The following is a 17,295-nucleotide window of genomic DNA, read 5'->3' as shown; positions in this document are numbered from 1 at the left end:
TATTTCTGCCTCATAGAAATTGTAAGAAAACAAATGTGTTATTTTGAGCTCCTAAATCTTGGAATACTTCGCTGTATAATGCATATACTAATATATGGCATCTTCATCTTTAACTGTAAGCTGCCTCAAACACTATTAGAAGTATTTTTTTTTAATGTAAACTCTGCACCCAATGTGGGGCTTCAACTCACAACCCGAGATCAAAAATCACATGCTCTACTGATTAAGCCAACCAAGCACGCCTAGAAACCGACGTAGGGAAAGCAGTAACTGGCCAATCCTCATGAGGCTGTGATACTGTCATTGAGTACTGGATATTAGACTTCATGATACTATAATCTCATACTAAAGTACTTTCTGGCATTTAGGCTTACAATAAACTGGTGTAATTTTGTTGAGAACCTCTTGAATTCTCATGGAGATTTAGATTTATAACCCAGCTGTAAGGCAGTAGATAGCACTGGCTTACCACCAGCTGTAGACAATTACAAAGCTGACTACAATATATAAAAACAACAGTTTACAGACACTGAACAAAAAAGTTAACAGAAGGCCACATTTTCAAGAAAAGGATAAGCACACGGTGAGACCTACATTCACCTGGCTTGCTTCCTGAGATCACTTTCCAAAACATAGCGCAGAAAAATAAAACCTAACTGGGAAGGTGGAATGAGGACAAGAGTCAAAAGACTGGAATTTGAGGAGGGTCCAGGATTGGAGGGAACTGCAGTGAAGAAGACAACCTAAGAACAGGCATTAAAAAAATCCTTTCAGGTCTTTAGCCCATGCCTAAACTGCATATGCACAAGGTATAACTCCAGGAGACCTAGCAGACGCTGCACAGACATTTCAGAAGCCACGCAGCGTTGGGGAGACAGGTTGCCGTTTAGGCTGGACAGACTACAGTAACCTTGGTGAACACCAGGGCTTTCAGTTCTGTCAGCGCTATGGATTAAGGATCCCACTCTAGGCCATTAAGGGTAAAACTAAAATGGGCGCACCCTAACAAAGCCTAAAAACCAAGTTTAGACTAGATCATGGTGATGTGCCAGTATTTTAACTGCCAACCAGCATGAAATACTCTTTATAGGAAGACTCCTATTTCAGTCTCGACAACACATCACAAAGCATGACATACAATAAACTTACTAAGCATGTGAATCAGGAAAAAGTGACTGGTAATGATGAGAGAGACAACGGAAACAAACCCAGGGACAGTCCATATGCTGGAATTAATATTGAGGAACTTAAAGTAACTATGCTTTAGATATTAAAGAAAATATGGAATGAGGATGCAACAGATGAAAGCTGAAGATACGGGACAAAGATTGTAACAACTGGGACCTTGTGCTCTTCACTGTTGAATCCTTGAGGTCCAGAACAGTACCTCAGGAGACAATAATTACTCAGAGTTGTTGGTTAGCTGGATAAGGGAATGAATGCTAAGTTGCACAGAAGGATGGGAGACTGGTAAATGCTGACAGAACATTACTGTATTTCAAAAAAATATCAGAATAAAACTCTGCATCAAAATCTAAAAATAACTATACATATGTATATACATATATACAAAGAAAGAATTGGTCCTTGGTGCACTTCATTCACTATTTCATCCAACAACCAATCTCCTGGGCATTTTAACCAGAAATGTTCCTATTCTGTCTTCAATACAAATGAAAGCCCAATACTACAAATGTTCTAAAACATTTATAAAAAGTAAAAGAGCTCCAGATTTAGTAATGTCTTACTGTGTGTCCTGTACAAATTCCTCCCTTGCTGAATCTTTGTTAGAAACAGCTAACGCTTCACAAATAACTTCACACACAACTCCTTCTGTGTGTGAACTGCTCTTCTTCCTAGGTAATCAACAGGACTCTTATGAAGTTGCCATGATCTTATATTACCTTGTCCTCTGGACACATAAAGAATCTCTTCCACTAGATTTTCAAGCTTAGGAACAGAGCATCTGTCAAGAAAGTTTTAAGTGGTTTTAACTAATGTGATATTCAGGAATTAATCAAATAATGTAAGTCTGCGGAGAGAAGTAAAGCAGTCAAGCCTGAAGAGGCAGAGGGAGAATCTGATTAACTTTGAGCCTCAGGTCCCCCAAGTTCTTAGACCCACCTACATTGTAGCTCTGGCCTTCCTGCACCATTCTTTTGATTCCAATACACTATCCCTTTCAATAAATTATCTCTTTTGGCATTTGCTAATCTTAAGTGGCTTTCATCACCTGCAACCAGTGAAAATCCTAACTACAACTAAATTATTTAGTGACTGCCCCCACCAAGAAGTACTTCCTACTTCCACATACTGCTTTAAAAATAGACTCAATATTGTCTTTTTTTCCCAAAGGAAAAGAGTTTTACTTTCTATTACTTTTCATGTATTTATTTCTGTGTCCTTGGGGAAAGCTGTACATAAAGATGACAGGAAGAGAACACCATAACAAACACAATACTAAAAAGGTAGAGAAAAATGTAATGTCCTTCTGAACCTTGTGGCAGGGTCTTCAATAGAGAGCAAAAGAGAAGCCACATTCACTCTCCTCCCTTCCCCAATAAATTCACTGTAAGTCTCCCACAGAAAAGTAGTACCTCCTAACAGTAAAGTACTGAACTGACCCATCAAACTAACGTAATGTAACTAAAGATAACTGCTCAAGTGTTAGAGAAGTCCAAGACCTGTTTTTGGTTTTAACTCTAATGATCAATTTCTCCCACATGCAGCTCTGCTGCATCTTTTTTGCTACTTCATTTCCAGTGTAGCTTACTTCAGAACTGCCACCATCTGTGAAGACAAACTATAGGATACTTACCCCCAGTAAGTTGTGAAATCAATTTAGTGGGTCAAAACCAGCATTTAAAAAACCTAGTAGTAAATATTACAGTAAATATTTAAGCTCTAATAGGAAATATTAGAGCTTTAAAAACCTAATATGAAGTATTACACAGTAATAGCAAACGTTCGTTTTTTAAAAATATTGCAATAGTGAATATTAGAGTTTTGTTTTGGAAGCCCCTGTATTTCCCACAATTTCAAGAGGCATATGCATAATGTGGCAGCTCTGCAGTAATACAGGCATATGTATATGTGTCCTGGTCATTACATAAAAATCTCACTGCAGATCAGTCAAAACAAATGAGTGGCACCCAAGGCACTCAAGCCTCTGCCTTCGGCTCAGTTCATGGTCTGAGGGTCCTGGGACCAAGCCTGTTATCGCATCGGGCTCTCTGCTCAGTGGGGAGCCTGCTTTCCCCCCTCTCTCTGCCTGCCTCTCTGCCTACTTGTGATCTCTCTGTCAAATAAATAAATAAAATATTAAAAAAATAAAAATAAAAAAACCAAATGGGCAAACACTGATCTAATACTAAGATCACTATTTTAATGAGAATCTTGCTTTCAAATCCTACTATCACCATTTACTCTGCATTTCAGTATCTTCGTCTGTAAAATGGTGAAATATACAGCTACTAAGAAGATAAATAATACAGTTGACCCTTGAACAACAGTGGTTCAAACTGCACAGGTCCACTTATACCTGGATTTTTTTTCAGTAAATACAGTGTAGTATCGCAAAGTACATTCCTTATGATTTTAGTATTTTTTCTCTAGTTTATTATAAGAAAATGGTACATAATATATATACAAAATATGTGCTAATCAACTGTTTATGTTATTGGTTAAGACTTCCAGTCAACAGGGACACCTGGGTGGCTCAGTTGGTAAAGCAGCTGCCTTCAGCTCAGGTCATGATCCCAGCGTCCCATATCGGGCTCTTTGCTCAGCAGGGAGCCTGCTTCTCCCTCTGCCTCTGCCTGCCATTCTGTCTGCCTGTGCTCTCTCTCTTCCCCTCTCTCTCTCTGATAAATAAATAAAATTAAAAAAAAAAAAAAAAAAAGACTTCCAGTCAACAGTAGGCTAGGAGTAGTTAAATCTTTAGGGAGTTGGGAAAACTGGACAGCAACATGCAAAAGAATGAAACTGGATCACTTCCTTACACCATACACAAAAATAAATTCAAAATGGATGGAAGACCTAAATGTGACATAAAAAACTATCAAAATCCTAGAGGAGAACCCCTCTAACATTAGTCATAGCAACTTCTTACTAGATACATCTCCAGAGGCAAGGGAAACAAAAGCAAATATGAACTACTGGGACTTCAAGGAAACCATCAACAAAACTAAAAGACAACCCTCAGAATGGGAGAAGATATCTGCAAATGATCTGAGGAAGGGTTAGTCCAAAATCTATAAAGAACTTATCAAAATCAACATCCCAAAAACAAATAACCCAGTTAAGAAGTATGCAGAAGATATGAATAGACATTCTTCCAAAGAAGACATCCAGATGGCCAGCAGACACATGAAAAAATGCTCAACATCACTCATTATCAGGGAAATACAAATCAAAACTACAATGAGATATCACCTCACATCAGAATGGTTAAAATTAACAAGTCAGGAAACAACAGTTACTGGTGAGGATGAGGAGAAAGGGGAATCCTCTTACACTATTGGTGGGAATGCGAACTGGTGCAGCCACTCTGGAAAACAATATAGAGGCTCCTCAAAAAGTTAAAAATAAAACTACCCTATGACCCAGCAATTGCACTACTAGGAATTTATCCAAAGGATACAAAAACAGTGATTCAAAGGAACATGTGCATCCCAATATTTATAGCAACATTATCACAATAGCCAAATTATGGAGAGAGCCCAAATGTCCATCAACCAGTGAATGGATAGAGAAGATGTGGTACATATTTACAATGGAATATTAGTCATCAAAAAGAATGAAATCTTGCCACTTGCAATGTAGTGGATGGAACTGGAGAGTATCATGCTAAATGAAGTCAAAGACAAATATATGGTTTCACTCATATGTGGAATTTGAGAAAAAAAAAAAAAAAACAGATGAACATAAGGGAAAGAAAAAAAAGAGAGAGGGAGGGAGAGAAGCAAACCATAAGAAGATTCTTAACTACAGAAAACAAATAGAGTTGCTGAAGGGTAGGTGGGGCAGGGGGTTTAAACTAAATGGGTGACAAGTATTAAGGGTACTTGTGACTGAGCACTGGGTGTTACATGTGACAAATTACTAAATTCTACTCCTGAAACTAGTATTACACTGTATGTTAACTAGAATTTAAATAAAAACTTGAAACATTAAATAAGTAAGACTATTAGGGTCATGGAAACAAATATTTAAGTTTATGTAAATACTGGTAAAATAATAGAGGCATTTTTAAATTATGTTCTCATTTATTAATAATATTCTTTATGCGGGGGGAAGGCGCCTGGGTGACTCAGCTGGTTCAACACTGGACTCTTGATTTCAGCTAGGGTCATGATCTCAGGGTCGTTGGACTGAGTCCCACATCAGGCTCTGTGTTCAGCAGAGTCTGCCTGAGAGTCTCTCTCCCTCTTCCACTGTCCCTCCCCCACCCCCCAAATTAAGAAAACCTTCTATTTTTTTTAAAAAGATTTTATTTATTCATCTGACAGAGATCACAAGTAGGCAGCAAGGCAGGGAGAGAGAGAAGGCAGGGGGAAGCAGGCTCCCCACTGAGCAGAGAGCCCCATGGGAGGCTCAATCCCAGGAATCTGGGATCATGACCTGAGCCAAAGGCAGAGGCCTTAACCCACTGAGCCACCCAGGCACCCCATAAATAAACGTTTTAAAAAATTACTTATGATTATTATTGAATATACGGAAAACATGAAAAATAATAAAGGAACATACAGAAACTTACGGTTAAGGTAGTACACTCATAAATAAAAATTGACAGTATACATCATAAAAAAGTATATGGGGAGTCAAAAGTTATACATGGAGTTTTTGACCACACAGGAGGCCGGCACCCCTAATCCCTACATTGTTCAAGGTCAACTATATATGTAAAGTGCCAGATGCCAACGCTAGCACTTAGTAATTTTGGGGTAAGTCTTCGCGCTCTACTACCTTTCCCCAGAGTACTTCCAGTGAGCCCAACATAGCTGTGAGGATGAACTTTACTTAAAATTTTTTAGGGCAACAAGAAAGTAGTTCAAAACAGGCTGTTTTTTACCTTAAACATTTTACTGTCACCATTAAGTAAGATGGGATAATTATAAAGGCTCCTGGTATGCGCAAGGCTGTTCTCTGGACCATGATATCTGATTCCTTGTCTTACAGGAGGAATGACCACTCCAGAGGGAAGCTCAGTTACTCAACAAAACATTCTCAGCACTTAATAGAGCCAAACCCATACAACTGCGGTCACACAGTCACATGCACCCTGTCCTTAGAGTTTGCAGAGTAGGTAAACAAAGCATGAGCAACAGTCATGTGTAAATTAAGGTCTGACATCACTTCCCAAATAGGCAGTAAACAAATCAAAGAACTACAAATTATCTCACACAAGTTCTGATGTTTGCTACCAGCACTCACTATGACAAAATTAAACGGAAAGAAATGCCTAAATATACACTAAGTTAACTTCATAAGCTATAATTTTTCTATATTAAAGATTGACAAAAAGAAAAAAACTGATGAAACCAAACTTGTTCAGTCCAAAGACTAGTTATTCCTCTGCACCCAACAATGGATATTGGATTTAGTTTTTCTTTTAACCAATTTCAAAAACCAGAGAACTAGAACACAGTATCTGTATTATATATTAAAATGACTATTCTAGGACCAGTCTCCTGTATTTTAAAATATCTACTTCCAGGAAGTAAGGACATAAGGCCCTTACTGCAAACCTGACATAAAAGAATCCATACTAAAGCAAAAGCACTAGATGACATAGAATCCACAGTCCAATATATACAAAGCTCACAATGAATGAAAATGGTGAGTATTGTACATTAATTCAGAACTACTGTTAGAAAAGGTCATGATTATTAAAGTAACTTGTGACCCACTATCTAAGTAATTACTTTATTTCTATCAGTCTAGGCTTATTTTTATGTAAAACTGGGAACCAGTTCTTCCTAAATACCAACGATACTCTGAGGACAAATAATTATAAATCTAGGTACTACAATACGTCCTTATACAACAAATCTAGACTATACTATAATGTCATTAGAAAAATCCTTTATAGGACACCTGGGTGGCTCAGTAGGTTAAGCCTCTGCCTTCGGCTCAGGTTATGATCTCAGGGTCCTCAGATCAAGTCCCACATCGGGCTCCCTGCTCAGCGGGGAGCCTGCTTCCCTCTCTCCCTCTCTACCTGCCTCTCTGCCTACTTGTGATCTCTATCAAATAAATAAATAAAATCTTTTAAAAAAAAAGAAAAAAGGAAACGGAAAAATCCTATATAAACTACTGGGATTTTCACAGGCACTCATTAAATCACAGCACTGAGAACTATTTCTCACGTTTAGTCTACTGGATACTAAGTTGGTTAACTGCTGACATAAAAAAAAAAGTGGTAATCTAAAAAAAAAAAAAAAACCTATCTTTTAAAATTGAGTGACAAAGTCAGAGGCCTCTCACTAGCATTTAGCAGTTAAAATGATTCAAGTAAATGTTAATCTCTGTTCATCTGTTATCTTCCAACTCAGATCTTTCAAATCTCAAATGCTCTGATACTTATCCACATTAACATCTTACGGCTGGATAATGGAATTATGCTAGCTTGCTCGACAAGGTTCTTGCCAAAATTCTCCTCTATAGAAAGATAATACTATTGTCCCCATTTAACTAATTTCTCCTAAACTGGTGATTCTGCTGCTCCATCTTCAACTGTCACCCAGCTCCAGTCTTCTTATAAGCAAGCGCCCACACACGAGTGCGGCCGCTGGCTGGAGTTATGCTGCAGCCTGTAGCCAAATAAAGTGAAGCAAACTGGAACTGAACCAATGGTCATTTTGCAAGGACACTTGAACTCTGAAGCACTCTGTAAACTGCTGGTTATTTCTAATAATATTCCCGTGAAGTTTTAGTACTGAGCCATTTATTATATTTCACTTAAACTATTCATCACTTTAAATACAGAAAAGTGCAAGATGTATCCCTGGTTTTTAAAAAAACTCACCAATCTCATCCAATTCCTTTTAAGTGTAAACAACTCTTAACTAATGGGAGTAGGCTCAACTTAAAACTAGGAGGTGCTTCTCAGAGCAGCTAACCTGGCACCAGTCATTTGGGAACATTACCTATAGATCCTAGAATCCTAGGCTTTTCAAGCGCATCAAGTCCAAGCATTCATTTTACAAATGAGTTTTTACTGAAGTTTTTTTGGGGTTTTTTTGTTTGTTTGTTTGTTTGTTTGTTTTAAATTTGACAGACAGAGATCACAAGTAGGCAGAGAGGCAGGCAAGGGGGCGGGAGTTGGGGGAGGGGGAAGCAAAATTCCTGCTGAGCAGAGAGCCTGATGTGGGGCTCGATCCCAGGACCCCGAGCTCATGACCTGAGCCGAAGGCAGAGGCTTTAGCCCACTGAGCCACCCAGGCGCCCCACAAATGAGTTTTTAAATTAAGAGCTTATGGTCTGGCTACTGTAACAGCTAACTCTTACATTGTACTAGGTACAAGGTGCTGTTCTAAGCCGTTTACACCTCTTTACTCCTTTAATCCTCACAACAAACCAGAAACAGGGTAAGGTCAACTAATTTGCCCAAGGTCAGAGAACTGTTAAGCAACAGAGGGCAGAACTGAAATCCAAACAGTCTAGCTTCAGAATCTATACTAAAACCACCAAGCTCGACTGCTTCTCTACAGAATGGTTTAAATGCAGCCTAGGGTTCAGAGTTCCAACCTCAGAAACTAATTCTCCATACCTCCCTTTCTCCAATACCACCATCGCCCACCATTCAGCAAATGAACTGCAAACGTGTGACTCCAAAAGTTCCCCCTGTCTACAACCTTAAGTAATCTGACTTCAGTATCCAAAATAGGTACGCTCTAGGAAACCAAAAGATGCAGCAGTCACTCAGAAAAGAACCCGTGTTGCTCGCTGCTGTTTTAATGGAACATCTGAAATGCCTAAAAACATAAATAACTAAATAGCCTATGTACGCTTTTCCTGAGAAGCACAAACACTGCCGAATTTTCATGATGTCTAAAGTGATGAAACGGAGCTAAAAACAGGGGCGGTCCTGTCCACCCCCCCCCAGCTGTCTCTAACTTACTTAGAGAGGGGAGATTCTCAGTTAATGCATCTGAATGTAGGTGAGAAATGCGTGGAGGGAAAAATGGGGGGGGAAAATAGGGGCTATTCCACCAACTCTCCAAAGTAAAAGGAGGCTCAGACTTCGGACCCTATGTGTTGGAAGTTAAACCGTGCTACATACCACTGCTGCCCTGCCGGCTTCAGTGCCCCTCCAGGCTGCAGGGAGGTGGTTACGTGGCGCTTGGAGGCATTTCCTCCAGTCTGAAGAGGAGGTGGCTTTCCCCGCTGGTGGAAGCCCCTCGCTCACCGCACTGCGACTGGGAGAGCCCCAGGGCGGCGGGAAGTGGGACCTGATAGCTTCCCGGGATACTGAAGGGGGCAACGTCTGGGGCTGCTAGCGCGGAGCCGCTGGGGACCACGCCTGCTCTCCCCCTTTTCCCCTCAGGACCACCCCCGCCGGCCTGGAGGATCTGCAGCACGCCGGAGACACAACAGCACCCCTGAAGCAAAAGCTCCCTAGCGCGGACACGACCCTCTGTGGGCTACTCACCAGGTTGAGGGGTCCTTCCATTACTTCCATAGACCCCGGGGTAAGCGGCGGCCTGAGGAAGGGGAGCAACGGCGCAGGGGCACATGGAGGGAAAGAGTAGTAGAGGGGGCGACGCAGCGGTGGCGACAGCTGCCCCTCTCCGCGCCCCGGGAGCCAGCACTGGGCGCAGAGGGAGCAACAACAGCACCACTTCCTCCTCCGGTGGCGCGCCACGGGCCCGCCCCCTGCGCCGCGGCCACGCACGCGTCTTGGCGTCACACGTGGCTGGTTCAAGGTGGGAGTGGGGAGCGGGAGGAGTGGGTGGGGCTCAGGGGAGGCGGGGCATGGGCGGTCTTTCCTCTCGCGAGAGGCGTATCTTTAGCTTCTTGACGCCTTCTCTGACGTCACGTCGGGGGTGGACAGCCTTTTTGAAATTTAAATAAGATGGCTGTCTTAGCTTTTGGCCTCTCTCATTTTCTTCCGTACGACTTTTCTCAAGTCCCTCTGCTTTGCCACGTCTTCCCTTGCTCTCCCGTTCCCACCTTTATTCTTGCATCTAATTTTTTTCGCTGGACTAGACTTCCCCCTGGAGGGAGACAAAAGAATGATAAAGGGCTCTGCCCTCTAGATGATAGCATACTAGTTAAGAAAGTAATAGGTGTACAGAAGTAATAGAAGTAATAGGTGTTACAAATAGCCAAATAGAATACTTTATTAAGTTAGCAGTTATGTGCTAAACCACTCTGCTAGGAATTCCTTTTGTCAAGGAATTCGCTGACAAAAAATAATTGCGATTTATGTCGTAAAGGGTACAAATAAGGAGCTGGGAGAGAAGCACCATGTGTTCCATGGCTTCAAGGAAATGAATTTGTTTAAGAGCCATGTGATCTTAAAAGAGGACCCCAAGCTTCAGGTGAGGTCGGAGCCCAGGCATACACCTTGACTGCATCCTTGTCAGATTCTGGGCAGAGAACTCATTGAAGTCATGCCCAGACTACCGACCGATGAAAATTGTGAGATAATGAATGGGTGTTGCTATAAGCCACGCATTTGGGATAATTTGTTATAAGCCAAACAACAACAAAACTATTATAGACCCCTTCTAGGTGAGTAGACAAACTGTAAACATGGGTTGTAAATCCATGCCACTGCACTAGTGAATTTCCAGCGGCTGGCTGTGCAGTGGACAGGTTTAATAAACTTCAGTGACAGCTGGACAAGGAAGGAGAGTATGATGTGTTCAAGTACTCACCAGTGTTTGAGAGAAACTTCAGTCAAATCAGTAAAAGAGAGAACATGATGGATGTATACAACCATATCCAAATGGTGACACAGACATTGCATCCACCAGCCCTAGTTTCTGCCACTTGCTGTCACTCTGTTGGCCCAACAAGCCAAAGGCTATGAAAAGCATGCTGGACATGGCCATGTCATCAAAGGAAAGGGTCACAGGCCTACAAAGACTTTAGAGCTATCCAAGCTGATTCCTTGAAATTTGGGAAATAGCTGCACCAGAAGCTCCACTGGCTGTTTTTGACTATTTGTAACTTTATATCCCTTCAGACACATGGACAGCATCTTTGCCTTTTGGGAAAAGCTCATTTATCTCCTGAGACCATCACTTGTTGTATCCAAGCAGGGTGGCAAGTATGTAGGCACTGCCTGTTGTGATTTTCCCTATTTGTACCATGTCTGAGATCAGGTGATCTTATAGTCATTGATGCCAGGTGGCAGTTGTGATAAAGTTGCATTGCCATAGAAAAAACCTTTAACCAACTTTCTTTCATTTATGTTTACATTTTTATGTATGCACGAGAGTGATATGAGGCAAAAATACATCTAAGTCTGAAGGACCAACCCTTTTCACTATATATAAAATAAAATTCTGGGGTGCCTGCATGGCTCAGTTGTTAAGCATTTTTCTTTGGCTCAGGTCATGATCCCAGGTTCCTGGGATCAAGCTCCATATCCGGCTCCCTGCTCCACAAGAGTCCTGCTTCTCCCTCTCTCCCTCTCCATGCTTGTGTTCCCTCTCTCTCTGTGTCTCTCTCTATCAAATAAATAAATAAAATCTTAAAAAATAAAATAAAAATTTAAGTGATGAAAACAATGGCTGCATTTCAGAGAAAACCAGTGTAAACTGGCATAGTTGGCCTGTAAGTGGGTAATAACCCTCTTTCCTCTGCTTATTCTATATAAGGACTCATCTTCCTGCTTCATCGTTTCTTGCCTTGAAAGAAACCGCCAAATCCTTCCCTTTTACAAATTCATCATGAACAAAAAGTAACACTTCCTTGAACTGCAAGGGTGCCTGGGTGGCTCAGTCCATTAAGCATCCAAGTTTAGGTTCAGGTCATGGTCTCGGGCTTAGAGTTAAGACCCAGGTCAGGCTCCAAGCTCTGCAGCAAGTCTGATCCAGGATTCTCTCTCCCTCTCTCTCTGCCCCCACCCCCCACTCTCTCACACACACACAAATAAATAAATAAATCTTTAAAGGGGCATTTGGGTGGCTCAGGTGGTAAAAAGCCTCTGCCTTTGGCTCTAGTCATGGTCTCCCAGTCCTGGGATTGAGCCCTGCATATTGCTACCTGCTCAATGGTGGGGGGTAGGGGGCGGGGGGTGTCCTGCTTCTCCCTCTCCTTGCTCATGCTTTCTCTCTCTCTCAATCTCTTGCTCACTCACAAATAAATAAAATCTTTTTCAAAAAGTAAAAATAAAAAAGGACTGGACTGCCTTTACCTTTAAATGGAGACTATAGTTTTAGTTGTTGTTTTTACGAATGAGCATGATGTTGAGAACAGGATAAACACTATCTCACTTCAAGCTGATTACAGTGCTTCTTGAAGATTTAAGTTTCTTCTTCTTCCTAAAACTTTTCTATCCCCATTTCCCAATAGCAATGGTTTAACTTTGTGTAACACTTTGCAGGGGTCCAAGTACCTACATGAAGGCTTGCTCATTTAATTCCAACAGGCTCAAATTAGTGACTTGCCCAATGTCATAAAATTGGTAAGTAGCTGAACTAGGTTTGAAATCTAGGTCTGTCTGGCCATAAGCCCAGTATTCTTTCCACTACAAGCAGCTAAATATCTGCTGGAGTGACATCGAATGTGGTAATAACAGAAATAGACTGTTAGGGTAACCCACTGTAATTACATAGGTTATTTTGGGTTTTCCTAAATTCACAGTCCTGAGTACCAAGAGATTGAAGCTAAAAAGGGAGTTGCTATTGTTAGTGGCTCTATTCTCCTCCGGGGTATTTGCCAAGAACTATTCACAAACCAGACTGGGCAGGAACAGGCCCTGTGAGGGAGGGGGAGGGCAGCCGTGAGGTCACAGGCCCTAACTCCTTGGACTCTGAGCCAAGCTGTCCAGTTGCTTCAGCAGGAGCCAGGATGAAGAGAGCCAAGTTAGGCAGGAGTCAGGCATTCTATTCAACAAAGTTCAACAGAGGAGAGGCCAAGAAAGTAGAATTTCAGGGCGGGTTTCTTACCCAGTAAGTTGACACCTGGGAAAAGTCAGTCAAATAAAGGCAAAAAGGCAATGATTCAAGCAACTTTGTATTAGGTTAGTGTTTGTCAAACAAGGGAGCAGAGGAGAGCTCTCCCAAATCCTGAAATGTCCTTTGACCATGTATCAGCTGTTGCATCAGTAGAGCTGCTTCATTTCCTTCTAGAAAAAATAACTTCCCTGCTTATTTGTGGTAGGTCTGGCATGAGGGAAACCCTTTCCACATATATATATATTTTAAGATTTTTGTTTTTCCTTTTAAAGTAAGCTCTACACCCAATGTGGGGCTTGAACTTACAACCCTGAGTTCAAGAGTCATATGCTCTACTGACTGAGCCAGCCAGGTGCATTCCCCCATATTTTTTTTTAACAAAACATATTTTTTTAACTTTTTTTTTTTAACTTCAGAACACTGAGGCATCTCTAATTAAATCCTCTTCAACCATTATAGTTCCCACCCCTGATTACACAGACCTCATTCCAGTTCTACCTCTTGCTCTGACCCTTTGCTGGAAAATGCTGATCCATCTGGACTTTGTTTCAAACAGAGTGGGTCACATATTGGAAAGGGATCACGGGAATCCTGAGATGTTGGAAGATGATAGGGCTTGGTTACTCTTAAGTAAATCTAGATGAGAGTTTGAAATGGGATGGTACAGAAGAAATGATTGAAGTCGTAGGGCAGAAGTTTAGAGATTATTCTTCCTTGTGTTTTTAGAAGAGATTTGCCTCCAGCTTCCTCTCGCAAAATATTTTCTGAAGTTGTCAAGATTCACAAGGCCATTGTTAATCTGTTTAGTCCCTCTGTGACCATGCTTCCTGCCACCATTCTACCTGAGCAGCATTAGTACCCAACAGCTCTCGCTGACAATCCTGGGAAGCCATGTGAGGACTTCAGGGAAGGAGGGGTCATAGCAAAGTAGCACAGAGAAAACATTCAATTTATTAATTGAATATTTTACCACTCACTTTCACTGTACTCTTTACCTCTGAGTTGGTCTTTTCCATGTCTTTATACTTTCCCCACCCTTCAGGGAACTGGAAAACCCTCTGGGAAGTTTTCTTTTAAACCCTTGTAGGCAAAGGATTCCAAAACAAACAAAAAGTAAAGGGGGGGGGGATGGGGAGGGAGAGAGGAAGTAAGGGAGAAAGAAAGAGAGTGAGAGAAAGAAGAAGAAAAAGCAGGAGGAGGAAGAGGAAGAGGAGAAAAGAAAGAAAGGAGGAAAGAAAGAGAGAGGGGCGCCTGGGTGGCTCAGTGGGTTAAGCCGCTGCCTTCAGCTCAGGTCATGATCTCAGGGTCCTGGGATCGAGCCCCCCATTGGGCTCTCTGCTCAGCAGGGAGCCTGCTTCCTCCTCTCTCTCTTTCTCTCTCTCTGCCTACTTGTGATCTGTATTTGTCAAATAAATAAATAAAATTTAAAAAGAGAGAGAGAGAGAGGAAGGAAGGGAGGGAGGGAGGGAGGAAAGGAGGAAAAGAGAGAAAGAAAAAGAAATATGACAAAAAAAAAGAAATATGACAAATATACTTTCTATCCTGATGTGTTTACATCATATGCTGTTGACATTCAGTCCAGAAGCAACCGTGGGAAGAATGATGCAACCTCAGATGTGAAGACCTTGGGACTGTGGCCAGAGAATTTTCACAGCATAGATGGAGGCTGGCCAGTCTTCAGCCTTGGCCAGACACTTAGGTTTTTCTGTGCTGAATTCTCTCTCGCCAGTTCTAAAACCTGCACAATTCTGATTGACTCTTACCTGGCTTGAATACCATATTCATCACATTATTTTTTTTCTGTTTAGTTTTTGGGGGAAGGGAGAAAAGTAACTGGGGAAATAAACCAATAGGAGAATTTTTGGTCACAATGTTGAAATAATTTGCAGAACTCTCTTGAATTCTTCAATGATCACAGAGCAACTACTACTCAATTAAATTGTAATTATTGGCTGTGTTTTATAGAAGTATATTTTATAATTGTATAAACCACTAAAGCCTTTTTTGCATAGGTGTACTTTGTATACCTCATATGAAAAATTTCAAATATATCAAAAATTATAATAGTATAATGAACACCCAAATACCCAAAACCCTGTCTTTAGTAGTTAACATTTTACCATATTTCCTCCATCTATTTGTTTGCTAAAATTTTTTAAATTATAAGCAATATATCACTTCCTTCTAATTACTTTAGTATTCATCTCTAAAAAAATAAGAGCATTTTCGGTACTTTACTATGATTTACTATAATGCCTTAGTTGTACATATGGAAGTATCATCAGTTCCTTAACATTGGCCTATATGATAGAGTTCCCCAACTGTCCCCAAAGTGCCAAAATTGCACCAAGTCAAGATTCAATCAAAGTTCACACCTTGCTCATGATGGTTATATCTCTTAATTCTCTTAATTTGCTTTTAATCTAGATAAATCCTGGCTCTTTTTTTTTTTTCCATGACATTTGCTTGCAGAAGAGAATTGGCCAGTTGTCCACGCTCCCAGTCTATTCTTAATCATGGATTGAACTGTCTTTTAAAATCAATGGGTAAAAGAGCATCTGGGTGGCTCAGTTGGTTAAGTGTCTGCCTTTGGCTCAAATCAGGGTCCTGGGATGGAGCCCTGTGTTTGGCTCGCTGCTTCTCCCTCTCCCGCTGCCTGCTGCTCCCCCACCTTGTGCTTGCTCTCTCTGTCAAATAAATAAAAGCTTTAAAAAAAATTAAAAAATAAAATAAAAAATTAAATGGCTCTAGATAAGATATTAACTATACTTTCTTCATATAGTCATTAATAATAAGCCTTTAAAGTAAACAAAGAATAACAACTCATGACTTAATAACCAAGAATCTTATGCCACCTCTTTTTGTGGGTCCTCTTTCTTTGGCAACTAGCAGAAACCAACCCAGACTAGATTAAATCAAATGGGGAATTTCATTGAACTTATTAGTTACAAATTGCATTTTCCTGCATGTAGTATAAAATCACAGAAGAAAAATGTCTTAAGGAAGATAGGAGTCTGTAAAAGACATCTGGAGAGAGCAATCCAGGCCTGGCCTGGCAGAGCGGTAGCAGGGGCCCAAACTCTCTCTCCACTGTACATGCAGTCACATGGCTTTCACCTCAAGGTTAACTCTCATAGCGCTACCTCTTCCTTTGCTTTGATCATCAGTGTGTTCCAAAGGAGAAGTGCATCCTCACAGACCATTCTCATTAACAACGTAGACTTCTCCCTTTTCTTGGGGACCACAGTACAGATTTGAATGAATTATAATCCTTGGTTCGTGAGCAAATGTCATTAGTAATCCATGCTTGGCACTTTTTATTTATCTGTAACTGATGCATTTAGAATATAATAAGGGCCCATGTACTTACCACTACTACAAAATAAAATATGAACATTCTTCTCCATGTATTTTGGAGCACGTATGCATGCATGGCTGCTAAGCAAGTATCGAGGACTAGAATTGCTGGGTCATGTGTGATGCACGTGTTCAGTGTTAGTAGACATTGCCAGTTTTCCAAAAGGCTTATGCCAGTTTACATTAACACTGGCAGTGAATGAAAATGTCATTTGCTTTAAATTGCTGTCGATACTTTGCATTTTTTGTCTTTACCATTTTAACCATTCTATTGATGGGTAGTTCGTCTTACCATTTAACTCTTTAAAAGCTGACCTGTGCTCTCAAAACTTCATCCTAGTAGAGTGTATGCTCCTGAAGATGTCTCTATTAATTTTTTGATCACCACATCTAATGACCTTTTTTCAATGTATGCCCTTCATCTATCAGTAACGTTTGACATCATTAACCACCACTTCTGGAAATTCCATTCCATTGACTTTCATGCCTTTGCATTACCCTGGAATGTGCACCTTTGTCCACAATTCCAAAATCTAGTACACCTTGAAAACAAAAAGTTTTTGTATTACTCATTTGGTGACAAAACCTCTCCTCAGCTATCATGATACTATTTAATCCTTCTTTATCCCGCTTGGTGTTATGTTTACGCGATTCATTGAAGATTTGTTAATGCATCTTTTTATCTTGATTTACTGCCTCAGTCTCTGGTCTATTACATGGAGTAAAAGCACCATACATACTAGCTTTGAAAAGTTAGAAAATTCTGAACTCCTAAATAGATCCAACTCTTAGAGTTTGGGAT

The 17,295-nt window shown here is 40.8% G+C and overlaps 1 protein-coding gene across 2 annotated transcripts in view; it reads right to left on the bottom strand.

The window, feature by feature from the left end:
- The window catches only part of NRBF2 (nuclear receptor binding factor 2), a 36,305-nt gene extending 26,402 nt beyond the window's left edge, over positions 1-9,903 (bottom strand). The window contains exon 1 of one of the 2 annotated variants that reach the window (XM_059397501.1): positions 9,656-9,903. In XM_059397501.1, the coding sequence (XP_059253484.1) occupies positions 9,656-9,685 (30 nt within the window). In that variant the 5' untranslated portion in view covers positions 9,686-9,903. The remainder of the gene's footprint in view (positions 1-9,655) is intronic. The other variant, XM_059397502.1, reaches the window with a different exon arrangement.
- Positions 9,904-17,295: the final 7,392 nt, after the last annotated feature.

The sequence above is a fragment of the Mustela nigripes genome, chromosome 4 (genome assembly GCF_022355385.1).
Source record: "Mustela nigripes isolate SB6536 chromosome 4, MUSNIG.SB6536, whole genome shotgun sequence".
NCBI classification, from domain to species: Eukaryota; Metazoa; Chordata; class Mammalia; order Carnivora; family Mustelidae; genus Mustela; species Mustela nigripes.
Note: the sequence above shows the minus strand (reverse complement) of the source record. Positions and strands in the feature narration are given on the sequence as shown.